The sequence below is a fragment of the Aphis gossypii genome, chromosome 1 (genome assembly GCF_020184175.1).
Source record: "Aphis gossypii isolate Hap1 chromosome 1, ASM2018417v2, whole genome shotgun sequence".
Lineage (NCBI taxonomy): Eukaryota > Metazoa > Arthropoda > Insecta > Hemiptera > Aphididae > Aphis > Aphis gossypii.
The window spans coordinates 11,509,551-11,532,890 of NC_065530.1; the positions used below are offsets into that span (position 1 = coordinate 11,509,551).

At 31.9% G+C, this 23,340-nt stretch overlaps 2 protein-coding genes across 5 annotated transcripts; one reads left to right on the plus strand and one right to left on the minus strand.

The window, feature by feature from the left end:
* Positions 1-1,269: 1,269 nt before the first annotated feature.
* LOC114128637 (protein disabled) lies at positions 1,270-12,208 on the plus strand. Of its 4 annotated transcripts, none has more exons than XM_027993194.2 (6): positions 1,270-1,639; positions 3,798-4,012; positions 4,075-4,218; positions 4,276-4,419; positions 4,512-4,901; positions 6,891-12,208. In XM_027993194.2, the coding sequence occupies exons 1-6, from the start codon at positions 1,462-1,464 to the stop codon at positions 9,978-9,980; spliced, it is 4,161 nt and encodes a 1,386-aa protein (XP_027848995.2). In that variant the 5' UTR covers positions 1,270-1,461; the 3' UTR covers positions 9,981-12,208. The 4 variants fall into 4 exon arrangements, with proteins under 4 accessions (XP_027848995.2, XP_027848994.2, XP_027848997.2 ...); XM_027993193.2 differs by having other exon boundaries at positions 1,271-1,639; positions 3,795-4,012; XM_027993196.2 differs by lacking the exon at positions 1,270-1,639 and adding an exon at positions 3,349-3,576.
* A 7,022-nt stretch (positions 12,209-19,230) lies between these two features.
* Positions 19,231-20,084, minus strand: LOC126549278 (uncharacterized). The gene is made up of 2 exons (XM_050197972.1): positions 19,923-20,084; positions 19,231-19,716 (listed from the first exon to the last, which is right to left on the minus strand). The coding sequence occupies exons 1-2, from the start codon at positions 20,082-20,084 to the stop codon at positions 19,231-19,233; spliced, it is 648 nt and encodes a 215-aa protein (XP_050053929.1).
* Positions 20,085-23,340: the final 3,256 nt, after the last annotated feature.

The window sequence follows — 23,340 nt, forward strand, 5'->3', positions numbered from 1 at the left end:
CATACCGATTGGCGATTACCGGGATAGCCCTATAAAGACATAAATATTACCTATATATTATAAAAAAAAAAATAGTGTTTAAGTTTATATTTTCAATACAATAGCGCTCCCCAAACCAAATAAAATGCAACCAGACATACAAGGTTTCGTGTCACTTATATAATATAGTATTAGGCTATTTAGACTAAATACAATTTTACACAAAAAACAAGTCACGCATTGGGCATCAAACTTCACATATTATTATGTAAATACGTTTTTATATCTGTGTAGAAAATTAAAAACCTTATTAGACCGTCAAAGACCAATAAAAGACAATTTGAACGAAGTATGAAGTTTCAAATTCATTATATCAAATAAATACCTACTTAAAATATACCCATCAATGGTTTACGATCTAGTTTTAAAAAAAAAATGTCGTATCATCCGCCCTCGGTGTTGAAGAATATAATCAAGTTGATACTAATAAATAAGGTACTTAGAGCTTAACAAAAAAAAAAAAAAAAAAATAAAATAAATAAAAATAATAATTAAACGATTAAGGCAATAAGTTGTATACATTGTATACATAATACATAACAATCTTCTTTTTTTATCACCACTCACCGCTGAATTACTGCAGAGGGTACTATTAATTATTAATAAAGTAATATACCTTGGTACACTTATGACTGACGGACGTGAACCCCTTCTCAGTTCCCGGAAAAACTTTGAAACATAGGTAGTTAAGTTTCCAAGTAACGCTTAGATGTTCTTAAAATATTATTAGAATATTCTTAAAAGTCACAGAAAACATGTACTCTATTATTTAAATATTAACTACGATTCTTTTATTAATCATACCGAATGCGCTTTAAATCTGCTTACAGTACCTATCCAAAACCTTCAATATTTTGACTATTGTCAACTATAGATGATGGTTCTATGACTATTATATATTTTTCTATTAATTTTTTTTTAAAATATTAATTTCATATTTAAATTTTAAAGCATGCCATTGTTATCCAAGATAAAATTGACAATTGTTAATTGTTAATAATAGATATATAAATTTATGTTTTCAGTGTTTTTCTGCGTGACGTAGGTACCTATAATAATTTTGTAAATAATACAAAAAAATAATAATAATGAACAGAAGTTTGAGAATGCTGTTTGAAAACTTTTCAAGGTTGGCTACTCTACTTAGGTTTATCAAATATAACAAAGTAAATGATAACATTTTGCTTCTTCGTATAATAGTAAATAATAAATAAAATCGATAAATTTCGTTTTTATTTGAATGATAATTTTATTCCTTCTTACTTTTTGGTGAACTTAATGTTTATTTATTATTTATTGTCATTTCTTTTTGAATGACTAATTTGTAATTCGTTTGAAGTCAACATTTTTAAATCAATTATTTCATTATTTTTTTATTAAATACATTTTAATTGTAATTTATTAATGTGTTATAATAAATAAATGGAAAATACTAAGGGTCCAACATCAACACATACAAAATCTACAGAAAACCGAAATGATAATAAGGAAAACAAACTGCATTCGTTGAAAGAAGTTCCAAAAAGAGGATTTGTTCAAATTAAAGAATCGTTTAGAACATTTAAAAAAGCTAATTGGCAACCAGTTTATGTTAAAGAAGGTACCTATACCTAATCATTTTAATATATTATTATTTTTAGGTATACTACCCATTTATTAACTATTTTTTTTAAAAAAAAAACTACTTTTAAATAATATTTTTAACTGTTTTTTTATTTCTATAAACATAATAGCAACAGATTATGCATCCTATATTAATACAGTTTATAATATAAAAAAAAATAAAATGTTCATTTAATTATATTTAAATTTATTTTAACTTATTAGTTATCATGGGCACATATTTTATTTTTGTTTGTATTTTAATTTAATTATTGAAGACCTTAACCTTTTGTCTGTTTCGGGCCAGACATTTTCGATTTATAACACTAATTCATAAAATAATATGTTTCTATTAATTTATTACTTGATATTTGACATTTAAAATCTATCTAACTCATTACTGAAATTATATAGACAATGTTATATTTATAGCTTATGATAGTAAAAAAAAAAAATTGATGATAGGTAGATTAGGAGTATTTTTTTTATTATATTACCTATATTAATATTTAATATCAGGTATATTCAGATGTATAAAAATCATTTTTTGCTTAAATGCTTAGTTAGAATTATCTCAGATTGGAATAAAATAATTAAAATTAATGATAGGTATTATAAAAAAACTTAGTTGTTTAGTAGGTAACTTATTTCACTGATTTATTGATATTGATAGGATCCAACATACTAATACAATTGTCTACTCGTGCCCCATCATAATACAAGGTTTAAATTTTACAGAGATTTATATTGGTATAGGTAATACATAAAATAAAATATACTTACTACTTATTTTTTATAAAAATATAAAAATAATTTTTACCTTTGTTTTATTAATTATTTTTATCTTTTTAGTTTAAAAATAATAAACTAGATTTTTTATTAGAATAAAATAAAAAATATATTAATTGTGTTTAATATATTTATGTTGACTCTTGGAAATTGAAAAGTATTGAAATGCATGTACCTATTTCGAATTCCGAAAAAAAATATTCAACACGTTTCCCGCTATTATTTATAATTGACTTTCTCCTAGAGACTATTTATTTAGATACTAATTTAAAATCAAACACACTTGTTTTAGTAATAAATAATAAATAATGAAATATGTAAAAATAAGTAAAAAAATCTTCAAGGGATACTAATGGTGGGCTACGAAAGAGAATGGAAAAGGTGTTGCATTGTTGTGTAAATAATATCGACAAAATCATATCCATTCATCATTTAATAACAAAATACAAATGATGCACTCGTTGAATTTTAATAATTTATATTGATTATTGACGAAGCGATATGTATACGTTTTCTTATTATATATGTATATACTTTACTATTTATAGGTTATCAACTGTATTCGATGTAAATAAATTAACAAATAATAAATTGTGCTCGACCGAATAACAATAATGCGATTGAAATCGAACCTGGGTGGTTATCGTGTTTCGCACATTATCAATTTCGGCGATTTCATCCCCTAAGAGACGCGCGAAAAATTTTTTTTTTATTTTTATACATAAAATTATTTGCCGCGTGTAACAACCGCCGACGTAGGGGTTAAACATTAAAAATTCTTTACGCTACACGTTGATATCTACTGTTCAAGCACGATTTAGAAAAATATACCCTTACCGGGCTTGCGTGTAGTGGAACTTTTTCGCCATGTTGCCGTACAGACTGAGTAATATTGATTAATTTCGCCACTGGGTGGATGGCCCGTCAACCCCCTCCCCCATTAGCAGCCGTACGCGAGTTTGCCCGCAGTCGGGAATGCTTCTGTGAGCGTTTTTGATAGGAAAGAATTCGTGGACCTCTGTCCGACAATGTACGAAATGTGTACCGCACAACGTTCAACAAACAGAGACATCGCACGACACTCGTAATTTTTATTCGGAAAAATGCAAACTCTGACTCTTAGGCGGAAAACTAGTCCGTTTAAATGTAAGTTTCCCATCATTGTTTTCGTCGTGCCAGTAATCGTGTCGTTTAATTTTACTCGATTTTTATCGTACGAACAGAGTTAATGGATAATATTTTAATTATACCTTTCGTTTCTAATAACATAATGTGACGGCACTCGGCTTTAGATCTCATACAATATACATTGTTGTTATTATCTATCATTAATAAGATAATAATAATAATTATTTTTTTTATAGCAGATAAATGTGGTGCTATAAGATTTATGGGTGATGGAGTTAGCTTCAAAGCCAAGCTTATTGGCATATTGGAAGTCAGTGAGGCTCGAGGGGATAGAATGTGCCAAGAAGCGTTGTTTGACTTGAAGATGGCGATAAGGGCCGCCGGAGAGCACAAGCAACGCATTACCATAAATGTAGCCATTGATGGACTTAAATTGAGGGATGAAAAGACTGGGGTATGTGAAAATGATGCGATTATTTAAAATATGTTCAAATGTATATATATATATAATTACAGGATTGTTTATATCATCATCCTATACATAAGATATCTTTCATAGCACAAGACATGGTAGATTCAAGAGCATTTGGATACATATTTGGTTCTCCTGACACCGGTCATAGATTTTTTGGTATAAAGACAGATAAAGCTGCAAGTCAGGTAATGTCAAAACATGTTTTGTTTAATTTCTGTTATTTAATCATATTTTATTTTCAGGTTGTAATTACTATGAGAGATCTTTTTCAAACAGTTTTTGAGTTAAAAAAACAAGAAATAGAAATGACTAGGCAACAACAAATTATGAAAGGCAGTGGACTTTACTTAGAAGCACTTGCAAGTACAGCATCAAAAGTTGATCATGTTAGTCCTTATATATATATTTAACCTGCTATCAGTCATAGATACATATTGATATTTTTAATAATTGATCGTTTATTATTATAATACTATAGGTTAGTTGTAATGATGATGGTTCTAAAAGATTCAATCGTGATTTATCAAGTATGGACAAATCTGAGTTTAAAAATACAACTCCAAATGCTAATGACCTTTTGAACTTGGAACTTGAACTGAATAATTTACAACAAGGGTTGTCACAGATGGAAAGTATTACCCCACCATCAGCTGACCCTTTTGGAGATTCTTTTACTGTTATTCCAACTGTTGCATTAACAAAATTACCACCACCGCCTAGTACAGGAGAGCGAAGAACACGTAATAGTTCAGCTACTTCAAGTTCAGGAGTGCCTGAAAAACATTGGTTTGACAAAGAAACTGAGAGTATTTTCAGTATGACAAATCCTAGTGAAGTTCGTCAGTCTCTCCAAGCATCTGATTATAAGGTAAGATATTATTTTATATTTCTAAACAATTGCATTGGCGCAAACCCTTATTAAATCCTGGGGGTGCTATTAATAATTATAGTAGGTAGGTACTAGGTATAATGGAATACAGTGGAAAATAATAAATTAGGGGTGCTAATTTGTATTTTGGGGGTGCTAAGGGTTCTTAGCACCCCTGGGATTTGCGCCAATGAACAATTGAGTAATAAAAAAATATATATATTTTCTCTATTTTATAAAATTCCTAACAACAATTTTACAAACAATTGTGGTACTTGTTAGTTGTTTGTTTTATTATCCACCACACTATGTAAAGTTTATTACCCTTTCCACCTCATTGTAACAAAATGTTGAGTTTTTTTTATATGCTGCTAAAAATCTTATAAATTAAAGTAAGGTCGGTATCATCTTAACAATGACCAAGAGACTATTAAAAATTTTTTTTAAAAATAAATTGAAAATAAAGTAGTTTAATAATAATAATAATTAAATAACAAGGAAATAAATGTTATGTTTATTTGATTAATTAATAAGATTTTCAAAGTGTTCCCCACCTGACTGCAAACAAGCTTGAGCTCTAAATGAAACACTTTCAAAAAAAAATTGACTTCTTACATTATTTATATCACCTCTAATGAGTTTATGCCTAAGTTAGACTTGATGTTTAGAAAAATTATAAATTGCCAATAATTAAAATCACAAAAGACCTGTAATGTTTAGCTGCGTATAACTCTGCGATTATGAAAGATATGAAAACCAAACTTATAAGGTATTCAAGGTATTATTCTGTAGAATAATACACAACCAAAATAACCCATACTAAATATTGAATTATTTTGAGTAATACGAGATTTATTTTTAAAAATTCCAACTTTTGATAAAAAAATTTAATTTTTTCAATTTAATAATAATAATTTACATAAGTTTGGTTTAATTGCGTATGTTGGTTGAAAGGACAATTAAATAGCTTTAAAACAAAAAAAAAATTATGTTAAAATGTTGAAAATTTTCAGAGAAACATAAAAAAATCCGTGGTAGTTTTTGTTTGGTTTAAAAAAACTTAAATTGCCCATAACTCAAAAAAAAAAGAGTTAGACCCCCACTTTAAAGGTTATTTCTTCGTCATTTTAGGTATACTTTCATATGACGGCGGCCGGTCACTTCGCCCCGGGACACATTGTATATATTGTTTTTTTTTTAAATTTTATTAATTAATTAATTTAAACATACTTATTGTTTAGATAATTATTATATTTGAATTATATTTGCCTTATCTTTGACAGAAAGGTGTTTTTTTTATTCATTTTAATGAAATATGTTACACTTTAATGGCACTATGCACCGAAAATACAACAATATCATCACAAATATTCCTATGTATTTCTATGATGTAGGTTATCAAACTATTTTAATTATACCAATATGATTGTATGCTGAGGAGTCGCAGGTTCTCCTGACTCCTGTTATAAATGATACTGATTATAAATAATAATAATGTATTGTTACGTATTATTTTTACAGTTTTATTAGATTTTATTATCTTAACAAAAAGTATATAATTCCAATTTGAAAATTAGTGGTATTAAACGTTAATGTATAATCAACCTTGATTAAAAAACCAAATGACTATGTTTGTGTATAAACATAGTTTTTATTTATTTATTTCATTTAATTCATATTAAAATTGTAGATAAGTAAATAAGTTTAATAAGTTACTAGGTTTTGCAGTTTATTTTCTTAGATTATTCATAATATAGGGGTAATTTTTTATCAATTTAAAATTATTTTATTGTTATTGTAGTAATGTATATAATACTAAAATATTAATTATGTATAATTCAAATAATCTGTTTATTAATAGGAAAAATACAGTTAACTAATTTTTATTAATAATGAAAAAACGAGTTTAGAATATAATTGTAGTATAATATTATTTATTTTACCTTAATTTCAATTATAAAAATATCAATATTATATTTTTATTTTTAGGTCATTGAATCAACTAACCATACAAGTCCAACAATTAAGTCTGATGCATTTGATGTTTTTACTGAACTGGATCCATTAGGAACTGGCCGTAGTAAACCTTATGTAGATAAGAAAGACTTTTTTCAAGAGCTCAAAAATCCTCCAAAGAAAATATTAAATCAACTTGCTGCGTATGAAAATGAAAAAATTCCAGAGCAACAATCCCAAAGTTTAGCAACTAAAACTGTGAGTGATTCATTTTCTTCTGATCTGTCATTTAAAGATACTAGTGGACTTATTGAAGATCCTTTTAAAAATGATAATTTTAATAAATCTCATTCAAATTCTGTTGAAATGGAGTTTGCTGATTTTTCTTCTTTTGAATCTTTGAAACCAGTTTCACCACAATTGCAACACAAATCTCCATTATTAAAAAGTGATAGTTCATCATCACAAAATTCTGCTCAAGGATTATTGAAGGTATCGCTTCCATCAGAAACACAAAAGCCATATAATATATCTACATCACCTAAGTATAATTTAATGACTAAAAATAGATCAAAAATAAAAATGAGAAAATCTCCCAGTCCAGATTATTACAGAAATGATGACCCAACTTCTCCTGATGATGATTATGCTATTATGAAATTGATGACATTGCCACAACGAATAGACATTGCTCCTGAACCTCCTCCAAGACCTTCATCTTCATTGGATCCTCCACCTTTGCCACCTAAAAAACAACAAATACCTTCTAAAGCTGTAAAACCAATACGTACACGTAACTGTCATTATGATTATATAGAGAATTATGTTAGTTCCTACAATTTACCATCTACACAATTAGAAAATGAAGCCCCTCCATTACCATTACCATCTAGAAAACCAAAAAGTGACATTAAGAAAAAGAAAGAAGAAGTTGATTCAGAATATTATTTAGTACCTGTGTCTGTTAGGAAAACTAGCAGTGAATTAAAGTCAAATATATCTACTTCACTTGATATAACATTAAGTCAATTAACAAAAACAGGGTTTAGTGATTTAGCAGATACATTAAGAATATCTCCCACTTCTTTATCTAAGATGACTTTAAAAGAATTGACTTTACGTTTGTCCAAGTTAACTATCAATAGTAATGAAGATACACAAACTATTCCAAAGAAGACTGAAGAAGATAAGAAAGAACCTGAAAAATCTTTGTATGATAAATATGCAGTATTTAGAGAATTATTGGACGAAGAAAAAACTAGCGAGACTGTAGTTACAGAAAATGATAAATATGCAGCCCTCAGAGATATTCCAATAAAAGAACCTATGTATGAAGAAGAATCATCGGAAAATTTTCCAATAGAAGAAATTGTCAAATCAAATCAAAACATCAATATTTCAGAACAAAATGAAAATGAAATAAATAATGAACAAGTATTTGAACCTGAAGATGAAAAAAATATTGATCAAATCATTGAAACTAAAGAAAATATAGAAGTTGATGAAGATGATGAAGATGATGATGTACAAGGAGATGAAGAAGAAGAAGATGAGTATGAAGAAGAAAACTGTGCCATAAAAAATGAGGATATAAAAGGAGCAACTGAATGTGAAGTTACAAAAGAAGAAGTTGCTACTGCAATAATAAACCCTGAACCAATTGAAAATAACACATGTCAACAACTGTTTGATAACGCTCAATGGGCAACTTTTGATGCTGAACCAGAAATAATCAAAAACCCAAATTCTCCTTGGGCTGCAGATAATCAAGAACCACCAACTACTAAACCCAAAGTTAATTTGAAAAAAGTACCTTCTAATCGTAGTAAATGTTCATCAAGTTGGGACGATTGTGAAGAATCTGAAGATAATTGGGATGCTGCAAAAAGAAGTTTAGAAAGTTCAATTGAAGATTTTCCTCGAACCGTAAATGGTTGGAGTGATGGAGAATCTATGTATGAGGACGAACCTTATTATGAAAGAAAGCCTAATCGTAGAAGTAATCGTAAAATATCACCTCGGCACCGTGAACCATCTCCATGGGATGAGGGGACTAGATACAATGATGAATGGGAGTCACCATATATGATTCCACACTGGAGAGTCCCACATATGGATGATGAACGAAGAAGGTCATCAAAAGATGATAAAAGACGTGTCTACTCTCGACCCGATATTGAAAGAAGAGTTCAAAAATTACCATCTACTCCAAACTGGGAAGATGAAAAATACCAAAGGTTAATGTATGAAAGGCGAAGAAGATTTCTTGAAGAACAATACAATTGGGATCGATTTGGGCCTCCAATTCCAAAAGGTTTCAAAAATTATTCTAGGCCTCCACCTCCTATTGATAATAGTGATGATGAAGATGTAAAAATGCGGTATAGATTACCAAAAAAAAATCGTTATGTGTCTTCAACAACACCTAGAAAACCAAGGAGATCCTACCATCGTCGGAGTGATGGTAGTGATGAAGACCACAACATTCCACCTAGAAAGCCATATAGTCAAGAAGAATTGGATTTAAGTGAATCTGAATTAGAACAAAATTGGTCCAGAAGATCAAAAAATAAATGGTCTTTGAAACGTAATCAAACTTCTCCTTTTGATGATAACTTTACAGCTGGTAGCCCTGATTCTTCTTTATTTACCAAAACCATGAGTACTTGTTCTGATTTAGGATATCTTACTAAGCCATCTCCGTCCACTAGTTCTAAAACAAATAGAAATGTAAGAAAACCAAAGCGTTCAGATAGTGGTCATAGATCGATTGATTCAAACTCTAAAACTGAAGGAACAAAGCGTTCTCCATTTGAAGATGATTTTACACCAGAAAATACTGCTAAAGGTAGTATGTCTAGTGAATTTAGTTTTAAAGATGATGACGTATTTGTTGCAAAAGATATAAAAATCCCACAAGAAGAAGTATCAAATTCGCCTAAAGAGATGAAAAAATCCGAGTCCATAAACATATTTTCTAGAAATTCAGATCCATTTGAGGATGATGACTTTTTTAATCAGGAAGTGTCTAGCAAACCAAATCTGGCATCTCTGGAAGAGGCTATTTCTGATCGTGAAGGTGACGAATGGAACAAAAAACCTGATCGAACAAAAAACGAATGAGGTTATCATTATGTGGTCCGGCCTAAACTAAAGGGGGCCACTAGTAAGTTCAGAAAAGTTTTTAAAAAAGTTAACAAATTTATGAACAAGTTATTTTGATTAACTTTTTTTTTTAACCCAATACTGATTAATAAACTACTTTTTTTTTTACATTTTTAGTTACTACCAGCTATAATAGAATTAATTTGTATGTAATAAGTAAAAGAGTCTTTAGTATTCATTTTTAAATGAACAGGTTTTTTTTTATTCACACATTATACTATTATAGAATCAGTTTTAATTGTTGTCACCAGAATCTTTTATTTATTTATTCACAGGAATTGCTTTATTTGTTTTCACCTATTGTTGTTGGAATTGTAATCTCAATAAGTTTTTATACAGCAATATTGTTTTCAGATATGACATGTGCAATACTAATATTACTAATAATATTAACAATTATTATTTTATCATTATTATTATCGTACATTAATGGCAATATACTCTTGACATAGATTAATATTGTACATACATGACATACTGTATTATGATAGATTTTTAATTGTTCTTTTATATTATTTAGTTTTTGAGTTATCCTTATAATGTTTCTGTTGAACTTACTGTGTATAATTTTGTTATAAGTATCTTTGTTATACATTAAAGGTTAATTAATTTATCCTGTTAGCTATTTCCCTCCATCCATCGAAAAAATTGTGTACTTAATCTATGTTCTTAGTATAATAATATGTATCGATGTTCCTTTAAAATAGTATTGTGTTTTGTGAATTTTTTTTTTATCGCCATTTATAATTTTAGAAAAATGTTCACCAAGATTGTTTTTAAAAAAAATGTCTATTAAATTAATTGTATAAATAAGAAATGTTAATAATAATATTAAACATGGGTAATGTTAGCGGATTAATCCAACAAATGCATGAAAGATATTTTATTATCGTAGTGCCATATATAATTTTTGATAATGACAAGAAATTGATGACAGTTTTTTTTCATTTTAAAACCACATACTAAGATATACGTATATAATATATATCTTAAAACAAACGGTTTTTAAATCCACTTACATTTTACACCCTTCAGATTATTGAAAATGTATTGTACAACTAATGTTAAATTTGGAATGCTTTATATCAAATTATTCCAAAATATTAACTATTAAAATATTATCTACTTAATATAAAATATAATACCTACAAATATTTTTTTGTGTAGATCTACATAGTTTTTTGTTTTTTTTACTTAATTGTTAACCAGTTATACATTACCTATTTGATGTTTTAGTTTGTAAATTTAGTTGATTACATTACGTTATTATGTTGAACAAATGTGTAAAAATGTTTAGATACATAATGTTTTTGTCCAAAAATAATTTTAAATGTAAAATTATTGATGTTTACACAAAAATAAACGTTAATAGGCATAGGATGCGCCATTTTACCACCATATATTTGTTAAATTTTGTATTTGTTTTTTTTTTTTTAAATTATGTTTTCTTTTGATGATTCATATAGAATTTAAAGAGTTACAAGAGCGTATAGGAAGACAACGCTCATAACCCATTAAAAGTCACGACTTATGAATTCTTGGTACAGAAAAGTCATTTTAATCATTACTGATTTTTTATAAAAATAGCCCAAAACATAACACTGAAAGACTTAAAAAAGTACCTAAATGTTAGAATATGTATTTACTATTGGCTATTATTATGTATAGGAAATTTAGACCATTTAGCTATAACATTATTATTATATAAAAGATATTAAATCATTTAAAACTGGTGTAATACAGGTATTTAGGTAGGTTCGTACCGTGACTACCAATCTTGCTTCATTGCTTAGTAAAGTAAGTAGCATGATAATTGATAACGCATGTGTTTCGATATTGTTGTTCATCAACAATGTTTTATTATTTTGAAAAATTATAGATGATATCTAGTTCTTTACCTGAAAGTGTAAGCTGATTTCAGATTTTGAAGAAAACAACTTCACCGTTGGCTGTAGTGGCGGCTGCACACAATTTCATTTTATAAAGTCACTATATTTATATTTTAAGTGATCGTTTTCTTCTGATATCAATTTATAAAAACTACTATAGATGTCATAAAAAGTTAAGAGTATATATTTTTTTCAGAACTATTGTATTGTAATACATAAATATGCATCAATATTTTTTGTCTCTTGATATCAATAATTATTTATTGGTATTTAATAAATACTTAATTGTAAAATTCTAATATTATAGTATTGTGTAATTTTCCTCACCACCTTTAACTGTTAAACGACTTAAACGACATATCTACAATTATGCCGTCCGTGTCGTTTTATGAGGAATTACACTAGGCGAGTTTTTTTATTGTGGTGTCCCCATTAGGCCTAATCCAGACGTAACCAGACGTATATATTACACATTGATGTATTGTTTACTACAACGAGTGGATAAAACTCTTGAAAATGTTATTATGAAAATTGAAAGTGTTTCACTTATTTTTAATTATAGATATTAATATGTTATGACACGTCACGAAAAATAGAAATAAGATCATAAGATAATTTCAGACGTAAACAAAAAAAAAGTGGGTAAGTGGGTACCGCTCTGCTGTAGATTAGGTGCCACGTGGATCATTATTATATAAATCGATGTTATAGGCATAGGTACTGTCCATATATGTACTGCAGGCTATATAAGCAGATCGATAATCTATATATTATGTTTAATACATTTAATAAACAAGTCGATAACGAAAACAATAATAATTTAATATCCGCATTTTGGTTATTTACATTTTTTTTTTATTACAATAGCATAATAAACATATAAAAAAATTCACAGCTGGAATAATTGAAAAAGCGGGTAAGTGGGTACCGCTCTGTTGTACATTAGGTGCTGTGTGGATCACTACGAGTATTTTATATTATAAGAGTGTTCAATTTTAATCCAATAATAGGTATCATTGTATACAAAAAACGATTCTGAACGAAGATGATTTGTTAGTCTAGGACATAATTTCCAGTGGTTAGTAAAAAAGGTGGTTTATGTTTTAATGGCTTGAATACACCAAAATTTAAGTTCTTTTATAATTATTGTAACTTAAACTTATGGAAAATCTTGTATTAAATTTTCAACTCTTAGCTACTTATACAAACATTTTTATGAAAACTGTAAGTATTTATAGTTATTTGTTTTTAAATTACAACAAATAATATTTACAGTTGAGAAGAAATGGTTATTATACGAGTGAATAGATATTCAACATTTTATAACACAAAATACAAATTACATTTTTCCAATAAAATTTTCAAAAACAATATATTATTAAATTTAAAAAAAAATAGTATTTAATTAAGAGTTTTATTACGCTCATTGGCTGTTTATGGTATTTTATTATATCATTTTTAATTGTTGTCAAGGAGATAATATTCTAAAAAGTGTATCATCGCGAAAACAAATTTTATTTCAGTGACTACCTTTCATATTTAAGACGGATTGCAAGAAATATTCTTCATTAATTTTTTTGTATTTACCGTACTTAAACAAAACAAGTAAATTATGGCAAACATATCGCCGAATACTTCATGTCTACATTCGACAATAATGATAGTGATTGTGCGGATGAACTGCAAGTTGCTGAAACTTCAAATCAATCCACTTCTCTGGAGGAACAGACAATAACGCCGGCGCTTTCCGCGGAAAACGATCCCGAAGCGCCGGCAGAACGTCTTATATCTGCAGATAATGAAACTCCTGCAGGAAATGCAAATTGGAGTTGCAGGTGAGTACAGGAGAAACACTATTCACGCCGGCGCTCTCCACAGAATCGTTAACAGCTGAGAATAAAGCCGTGGAAATCGATCTGGACGCGCCGGCGGAATATATAGTATCTGCAGACAGTGAAGTTCCTGCAGGAGATGCAAATTCGGAGATAGTTAGTGCAGGAGAACACTAGTCACGCCGGCGCTCTCCACAGAATCGTTAACAGCTGAGAATAAAGCCGTGGAAATCGATCTGGACGCGCCGGCGAGAAGTATATAGTATCTGCAGACAGTGAAGTTCCTGCAGGAGATGCAAATTCGGAGATAGTTAGTGCAGGAGAAACACTAGTCACGCCGGCGCTCTCCAAGAATCGTTAACAGCTGAGAATAAAGCCGTGGAAATCGATCTGGACGCGCCGGCGAAATATATAGTATCTCAGACAGTGAAGTTCCTGCAGGAGATGCAAATGGAGATGGTTGATGCAGGAGATCACTATTACGCCGGCAGAATATATAGTATCTGCAGACAGTGAAGTTCCTGCAGGAGATGCAAATTGGAGAGTGATAGTTAGTGCAGGAGAAACACTATTCACGCCGGCGCTCTCCACAGAATCGTTAACAGCTGAGAATAAAGCCGTGGAAATCGATCTGGACGCGCCGGCGAAATATATAGTATCTGCAGACAGTGAAGTTCTGCAGGAGATGCAAATTCGGAGATAGTTAGTGCAGGAGAAACACTAGTCACGCCGGCGCTCTCCACAGAATCGTTAACAGCTGAGAATAAAGCCGTGGAAATCGATCTGGACGCGCCGGCGAAATATATAGTATCTGCAGACAGTGAAGTCCTGCAGGAGATGATGAATTGGAATGGTTGATGCAGGAGAACACTATTCACGCCGGCAGAATAATAGCATCTGCAGACAGTGAAGTTCCTGCAGGAGATGCAAATTTGGAGATAGTTTAGCAGGAGATACATAGACGCCGGCGCTCTCCACAGAATCGTTAACAGCTGAGAATAAAGCCGTGGAAATCGATCTGGACGCGCCGGCGAAATATATAGTATCTGCAGACAGTGAAGTTCCTGCAGGAGATGCAAATTTGGAGATGGTTGATGCAGGAGATACACTATTCACGCCGGCAGAATACATAGCATCTGCAGACAGTGAAGTTCCTGCAGGAGATGCAAATTTGGAGATAGTTAGTGCAGGAGATACACTATTCACGCCGGCGCTCTCCACAGAACCGTTTATAACTGAGGTTAAAGCCGTGGAAATCGACCTGGACGCGCCGGCGGAATATATAGATAGTGAAGCTCTTGCAGGAGATGCGAATTTGGAGATGGTGTGTCGTCTTGAGGAAGTACGATCAATAACGCCTGGGCCTTATTGTTTCCGACCCATAAAACCAGAGCCGGTACAGGAGCCCCCGTCGTATGACGATGACGATCGAGAAGTAGCCTGTATCTTTGGCTTAGACGATGAGACGGCGCAACGAAAACAAAAAAGACGTAGATTTCTGTCGGTCATCCGGAGTGCTGTACGAAGAACCTTCAGGGCAGTTTGCTGTTGCTGTGTAAAGCCAGATTTACGTGATATTGATTAGCAGAGGATGACAGAGTTTTTTTTTGACAGACGTTCAGATAGATAGAAATAAGTAGAAGAAAACCGAAAGACGGATGTCGGACAGTAGCGACGGCGGCGGCAGCAATGGCGCAGATTCGGGCGTGAGTGATGGTGGTGGAACGGATGTCCGCGACACCGTGCACCGGCGGTCGACGCTGCGACCGGTCGCAAGGCGTGCTTGCAACCGGCCGCAGCGTTTCCTGTCTGGTGCATCCGGTCGTGCGGCATCGGCGGCCGGCAGTTCGAACTCGACCGGCGGGGCACCTGGGCGAAAACGACATATCGGACACGAATCACCGCACTGGTTCACCGAGTTTTCGCCTCGGAATCCCGTCGGCCGAGCACGGGCGGTCGGCCGCTATCCGTCCCAGCCGTCGCACCCGAGTTTCCGTCATCGCCCGCCATCGCCGCTATTCCCCGTCCAAGTGCACGACATTATAAGTCTGCAGACATCACGAATTTTTCTTTTCCATCTGGAGGACTGTCACAATAGTTTTTTAAGTGTTTTTTGGTTTTTATCTCTATTTGATTTGTTATAAAAATTATTACCTTTGTTATATTAAAATATAAATTTTTTTGTGCACATAAAAAATAACATTGTTTTTTATATTTTAATCGCTTATTATTTTATATTGCGTGTATCTACCAATACATGATCTATTATTTGAGTTGAAATGGTTTACACCCAATAAGAAATTTGGAGATCTATCGCTCTACAGATTAAAATAAGTTTCTAGTGTAGTGCCTATCACAACTGTTCGACTGTATCTAATGTGGTTTGTTCAATTTAAATTCAAGTCGCGTTTTTATAATAAACTAGAGAAGTATTTTTGGTAGTTAATTATATTATTATTAGTATTTAATTAGTATAGTATATGTATATTGTATATGTTACGGGCAAAGTATACAATTTGGGCATTTTACACAATGCCTGGGCATTTTATACATTGTCCGGACATTTTATACAATGCCCTTCGTATATTGGGCAGTATAGAAAACGGATGAAATGATTTAACGAATAATGATAAATCGTAAAACATGGCTAAAATAAAGTCAAATTATCATTTAAAAATTATTATCTGTCACTAGGTAGTTGTTAGTAAGTTCTTATCGTATTTTTACAATGGGGATGTCCGCTTGTCCACATATTATATGTGTGTACGTGACATTATATTAGTAAATACTGAAAAATAAATGAAGACACGATTTTGTAAAACCACCTACTCTTTTTTTTATCGATTTAGAAAATGTATGCATTGTAAAAAAATAAACATCTTTAAAGCAGTATATAAGTGCAAAGACTGTACCAAAATATGTCACTTAAAGAAGAATTAGAACACATTAAGTCAACTATAATAAAGTTTTATAATAGAACTTTAATATAAAAATAAATAAATAATACTATATTATATTATATATATTATATAATTTTATTATAAAATATTGTACATAGTTATTCATATTCCTCAATTGCCATGAATGGTCAGCCTTAATACTGAGTCAATGAGGGAAAACGCTGTAAACGATTTTGTTATTATTTTATACGATAACTACTTTAAAATAATTTTTAGAAAAAATTATAGAGTTTATGCATAAGCAAATAAAAATAGAGTTGGTGTTGAGTGACTAATGACTGCAAAACCGATGTATGCCTATATTAATTAAATACAGACTTGGGTAAAATACATTTTAAAAGTATTTTGAATACATATTCCAAATACTTTATAATAATATTTTTCGAATACTTTTTTTAGTAGATTTAGATTTCAACGACAAAAACATATTTTTTTTCAATTCATTGTTTATAAATGAATATTATAATAATCTCGTTTTATTTATATAGTTATATACAAGTGCAAAAGCTTCAATAACGAAAAAAGTAGTACAATTATTTTTTAAGTGTGATTGGACGTTAAAAAAGTATTTCGAATACTGTATTCAGAATACTTGTAAGAAGTATTCAAAATACCGTATTGAATACTTAAAAAAAAAATATTCAGAATACTACCCAAGTCTGTTATTATGTCGGTCATTTCCTCGAAATTATTACATTGTACCTACTTACGTTGGTCGTTAACGCATTATTTCGGGTATAGTATAAGTAGATAATTTTAATTTACTTTTTTTCGATTTAGAAATGCTCATCTATAAAGATATAAAAATTAAACTTAAATTAAGTTGTATTTTACGAGTAATTCATGATTATATACACATACAGCTAAAACCTATTTATGTATAATACATAATAATGTATAGGATCTTGCTTGAACGTTTATAACTTTGTAATGGTATTGTTTTCGTAATGGAATTGATTTTTTTTACGGTTTGTTTTTGAGTTTTAAGTAATGAAATTTCTCTGCAGCACTTTGAATTTATTATCTGAAAAAGAAAATATTTAAGTAAAAAATAATCATTTAAATACAAATTTATACCCACACACATAAGTAATAATTAAATATGTATTGACTTTACTCACATAATATTACTATCATACAACGTCCATAGTATACCTACTTATTTGATTACTAACATTCTAGATCTGCACCATTGATTTGACTTTTCCAATATAAATTTTCCAATAACTTTTCCAAAGGTTGTGCTGTACACAAACACAAAAAAAAACTAGACTAAACATTAAGCAAAAACATAATGCTGATTAATCAATGAGTAATTATCAATTAAAATGTTGACTTATATAATATAATTATGAAGTATCACGAAAAAAAGTAATTATTTTTTTTCATCTGTCCAACGGAAACATATAACAAACTGCCGCGAATCAGATCGAAAAACTCGCGAACAATAAAAATGTCAATAATATGTGGTAAAATAACGCTCTGAATGTTGATTCGTGAGAGATCGCTGCTGGCTAGTATAATATTATTTTCTAATAATTATACGAGTATGTTACCCATAGTTTCAATAATAACAACGGTCGACTGCTCTGTCAATTGTTTCGTTGCGTGGAGGTAACATCGTTATAATTCACTCAGCAAATAAAAATCAAACAAAAATGGGTAACACTATAATGAGACAAACGGTTTTCCGAAAATCTTGGTGGACGAACGGTTGCGGCGGAGATATCGTTCCCGCTTTATCGAGTACCGTCGAAGTCCAGACTGACCCGCCGCCGCTAGAAGAACGGCGCGAGCATCGCGCCTTCGTGAAGGAGAATTCTAGCGGCGGCGGCGATGGCTTGGGATCGGTTGAGGACGACGAACTGGACAACGCGGCCGGCCACCAGCTAGTTGGAAGCTTTTTAACCAAATGGTACAACGAGCCACACGACGTCTGGCGTTTTTACGCTGAGAACGCGATCTGTACTTTAGACATGGATGGGAAGCGGTACGTTGCAACGGGAATATCCGAAATCCGGAAACTGTTTGATGAGGTGGCGGCACCGGAGACCGGCACTATCGAGGACGACGACGGTGATTGCCGATCGCTGTTCGTCCAGTCGATAGTGACGGTCCGGTGTCCGTCTGGCCAGTGCTTATCGTGGCATCAACCGAGCGGTTTACACAAACTTTCATCGTCGAATATACCACGCCCGACCCGGCGGTGGCCGGAGTCGCTTCCATGGCTGTAGTCACTTCCGTGATGACAGTAAAACGAGTTGGAGTCTATCCGCAGGATATGCCAAGGACGCCATCGATCCGCAGGCGCCGCAGACGCCGCGGCCGTCGAGGCAAAAACGCTGAGTCGCAGGGCGCAAACGCAGACGCCACAGTAGCTTCCACCGCCACCGGGGGAGTGGAGACGACCGGAGGCGTGATCTGACGTCGGTCATCATCAACTCGATTTACATTTCAATAGTTTTCTTTTCAACTAACATTTTTGAGTTTTATTCAACCCGAAAGTACGTTTTTTTTCAATACTCAATCAATTAATTTGTGTACACATGAACAAGCAGGTTGTCTGTATTAATTTTTCATCACTGGCCAGCGCTGTTCCCTGTGCTGCGCGTGCCGGCCGCGGTTGTGGCTTCGCCGTGGTCGCCTTCCGGACCGTCCGCTGTGTGTGGCGGACTGGCCCCGGTATGGGCCGACGGTCCGTCGGTGCCGGTGAACTCGCCGGTGCAGCCTTAGCGTGCTCGCGCCACCCGCGCTCATACGCCACCCACAGACGAGGATCGGCCCGTAGCTCCGCCGTGTCTACGTCGCCGATCTGCTGGACCGATAGTCCCTGCGGTGCGTCCGGAGGGAACTCTGCTCCCAGCCCGATCAGCGTCGCCCTGGTCTGCCGCAAGATGTCGAGTTGGGAGGTGGTCTGCCACACCAAGTCCTCCAGACTCGACCGCATGTGGCCTCGGCTCGGCCGCCACCGGCTGTCCCGACCCGCCAGATGCTCCTCACCTTCGCGTGACATCTATACGGGGATAGTATAAAAACATAAAAAACAATAATCGAGGTTAATGGTGGTAAAGTTTGGGTTAGGTTAGGTATTTTTTGATGTTGTTCATCATTCAATAGCCAATTTGTAAATGCAGGTGTATGAAATAGTGCCTATACATATTTACAAAAATAAAATAAAATATGTATACTTTAATAACATAATTAAATTGTTCCACATACTTGTAGTGTAGAATTGATGTAACATATCACACCAGTATTGACTAATCCAGATCCAACTGCCATTTTTTCATCTTGCCAACCTAGTTGTACACGTTCAGAAGGATACAAGACGACTCTGGGTTTATTTAAACGAGGTACTTTGTCGGTATCTATGTTCTCCATAGCCGAACATAGTGGCTGCTCACCACTGCCGCCCACGATGGATGGTTGCGTGTTAATTTGAAACACGACTGTCTCAGCACCAGTAGTAAAAGTACGGGAGCCTGGATGGCCACTCCCATATCCCCACGGTCACCCGATGTCGACTTCGGAGAGCCTGCTAGCTCACCTGTCGTCACCTGAAGAGACCGATCGTGCAAATCCATATCCTTTTCTCCGACATATCCTGTTTTCCGTTCCTTCTCAGCTGTATTGTTACCAGCAAAGGGGGCCAAGCTGGGCACCCCCCTTACTGGGGTCTGGCTTGCTGATGACGACTGTTGGGACGGGCCACTCCCAACCGCCGGCTCTGGGGTTTCCGAGGCCCCTGTAGCAGTAACATCAAATTCGTTAAGTGTACTTGTCATAATGGTTTTGAGATGTGGTGGCTTAGCATCCACTGGCGTCACCAGCCTCGCGACGCCTGTCTTTTGTCCGAACCGTAGACCTGATCATCCGGAAAACCGGGAGTTGATCAATCTCCCGGTGGTGCTCTTGTCCGCGACCGCTTATTCGTCCAACCCGAAAGTATGGCTTATTTCGCGGCTACCCTGTACTATCTACAGGGCGTTCCCCTATCCACAACCAGGGGACGCGCCCGATGGCATGTGCATGCACACGGGTGGTTTTGTATGACCTCTTCGTCATTGAACGCGAAGAACTGGATCAGGAGAGATACCGCTGTGGCTGTGACTGGTGTTGAAGATGGTCCAGAAAATTGAATTATTTGAAAGACAAAATAAAAAATAATTAAACTTATTCGATTTTCGATTTTAAATATCACATTTTGAAACTTCTCATAAATAATAAAGTAAACACTATTATAATGAATTAATAAAATAAATATAGATTGTTTTATATATTTAAAATTATGTACAATTTTTATTAATTTTTACAAGATTAAGTAACATTCAATAACGAGACAAACAAAATAACTAAACAACTGTGTAATTTATATGCACGATTATTCATTAGAATTAAAACAACGAAAATAATAAGAAGTAACCATGACAACATACGCCGGATATTTTGTCACATCCGTGGGAGCTTTACACTTTTGTATCATCAATTAGCGTAAACATATGTTTTTAATAATTTCTACCTACCAATTCTAGTGGCTACTCCCACTTAATTCTAGCTGAGGTACCAAGTACACATAGATAATAGAAACATAACAAAAAATAAATATTGAATAGCTACTGAATCACAGATTCTGAACGAGATAAATGTATTGATTTTACAATGATGTGTGTGTGTGTTTTTTTTTGTTTTTGTGTCTGTGTACAAAAAATATTGTCTATGTTAAAATAATGTTTCAATTTTAATCTACAGAGGTGGTTTCCAATAGCGTATAGTGAATATCCATGGTGCATTATAGAGGTTAAAAGTAAGAATTTTCCAACAGTTTTCAAAAAAATTTATTTTTTCATATGGTTGTAATTCAAAAACTAATTACTGTAAATATTTGAAATTTTCATCAAATGTTTATAATAACATTATCTATATACGGTTACATTTTAAAATTATTAGTCAAAATATTTTGACTTTTTTTGAGCTATTAATAAACAACTGAAATTTTTGATTTTTCTGAGTATTTTTTTTTTTGAAGTATAATACCGATAAAAAAATGTTGGGTGCCCAAAAATACTTTAAACTTTAATACGAGGCTTCTCATAAGTTGCTCTTATTGTTTTTAGAAAAAATCAAAAATCGTTAATTACATTTTTTTTTATAATTGTTTGAATTTTTACAAAATATGTCAAAATCGCAAAAATTTAAGAAATTTTGTAATTGAAAATTTATAACATTTTTTTATTTTCATCTAAGGTTAAAAAATCCAACACTAAGTTTTCTTCAAAAATATATAGAGAATACTTTAAGCGTTATTATATGAAAAATGTTATGAGCGATTGAATTTTAAATTTTTTAAATTGGATACAACAATGAAGTTAAAATATATAATATATTATATATAATAAATAAATAAATAAATTATCTGAAAGGGATTTAAAAACAACAATAATATTAAATGTATTATTTGTTATTCAAATGTACAACAATAAGCAATGTACTTATGTTTTTGTTGTTTATAGACTCAAAAACTACTTGACAGATTTTAACGAAAGTTTCGGAAATTGTTTTTAGAGAAATGAGGAAAGTTTAGAAAGTAGTTTGAATCACGTTCCGAAATATATAAAGTGTTATATCAAATTCACCATAAACAGTTGGTATATCACGTTCGAATTAGTTTACAAAGCGAGCTACACTACCGACGTCAACAGGCGCGTGAATTAATAGGTATACTAAAATAGGGATACACTAATACTGTGCCGTATTTTATAATCGCTCATTTTAATCGCACAAATTATAGTTATGTAATATAATAAATATAAAAACCTTCTTCAAAATATATAAATATAATACAATACTATCATAGTCTTTTTACCCCATACTAAAAACTTATAAGTCGACGTATCATTCGGTTCATCGGTAGCTCACTGTTTTATACGTCTATTACGTCTTCTTACATAGAGCGTCGAGACCATCGGTTACTGTATATCAATGTTTTATGATAATCCATGCTACTCTATGTGTTTATCGTTTGTCATGAAATGGCTGTTCCATTTCCAAAATATTAAAACAAAAGTTATGAGTTTATGACGCATCTTAACAATGTGTAGAAATTAAAAGGGAATTTTTAAAATTGTATTTGTACAAAAACATATTATTTCTCAAGTTGGTTTAAACTATTCTACTTGGTTAGTTTAAAATTTACTAGAAATGTAGGAACTGCTATTGATTAAAATTCATCAAAATACAATATTCATTATAACAATACTTAAAAAAATATTACCAAAACAAATAGTTATATTAATTTTTAAATTATACTGAATTCAAGCTATATGGCATTACTATTTTCTATTACTTTTTCTCTTGTTATAATGTACCTAATAACTATTTACACAATGTTTATTTTAAGTAATCATAAATTATTATTCTAAAATACATTTGTTATGATTGAAAAAAAAATGAAGCTCTAAATAATATTTTTTATAATTTATAATTGTTGATATTTTGTTAACATTATAATTATATAATTATATATAATATAACTTATCTATCTTGAAAATTGTTAATTATACTTATACATTGTTTATAAATATAATATGTATAATACTCTTTATTTTTTTAGAGCATAAATTAGAATCTGTTGAAAACA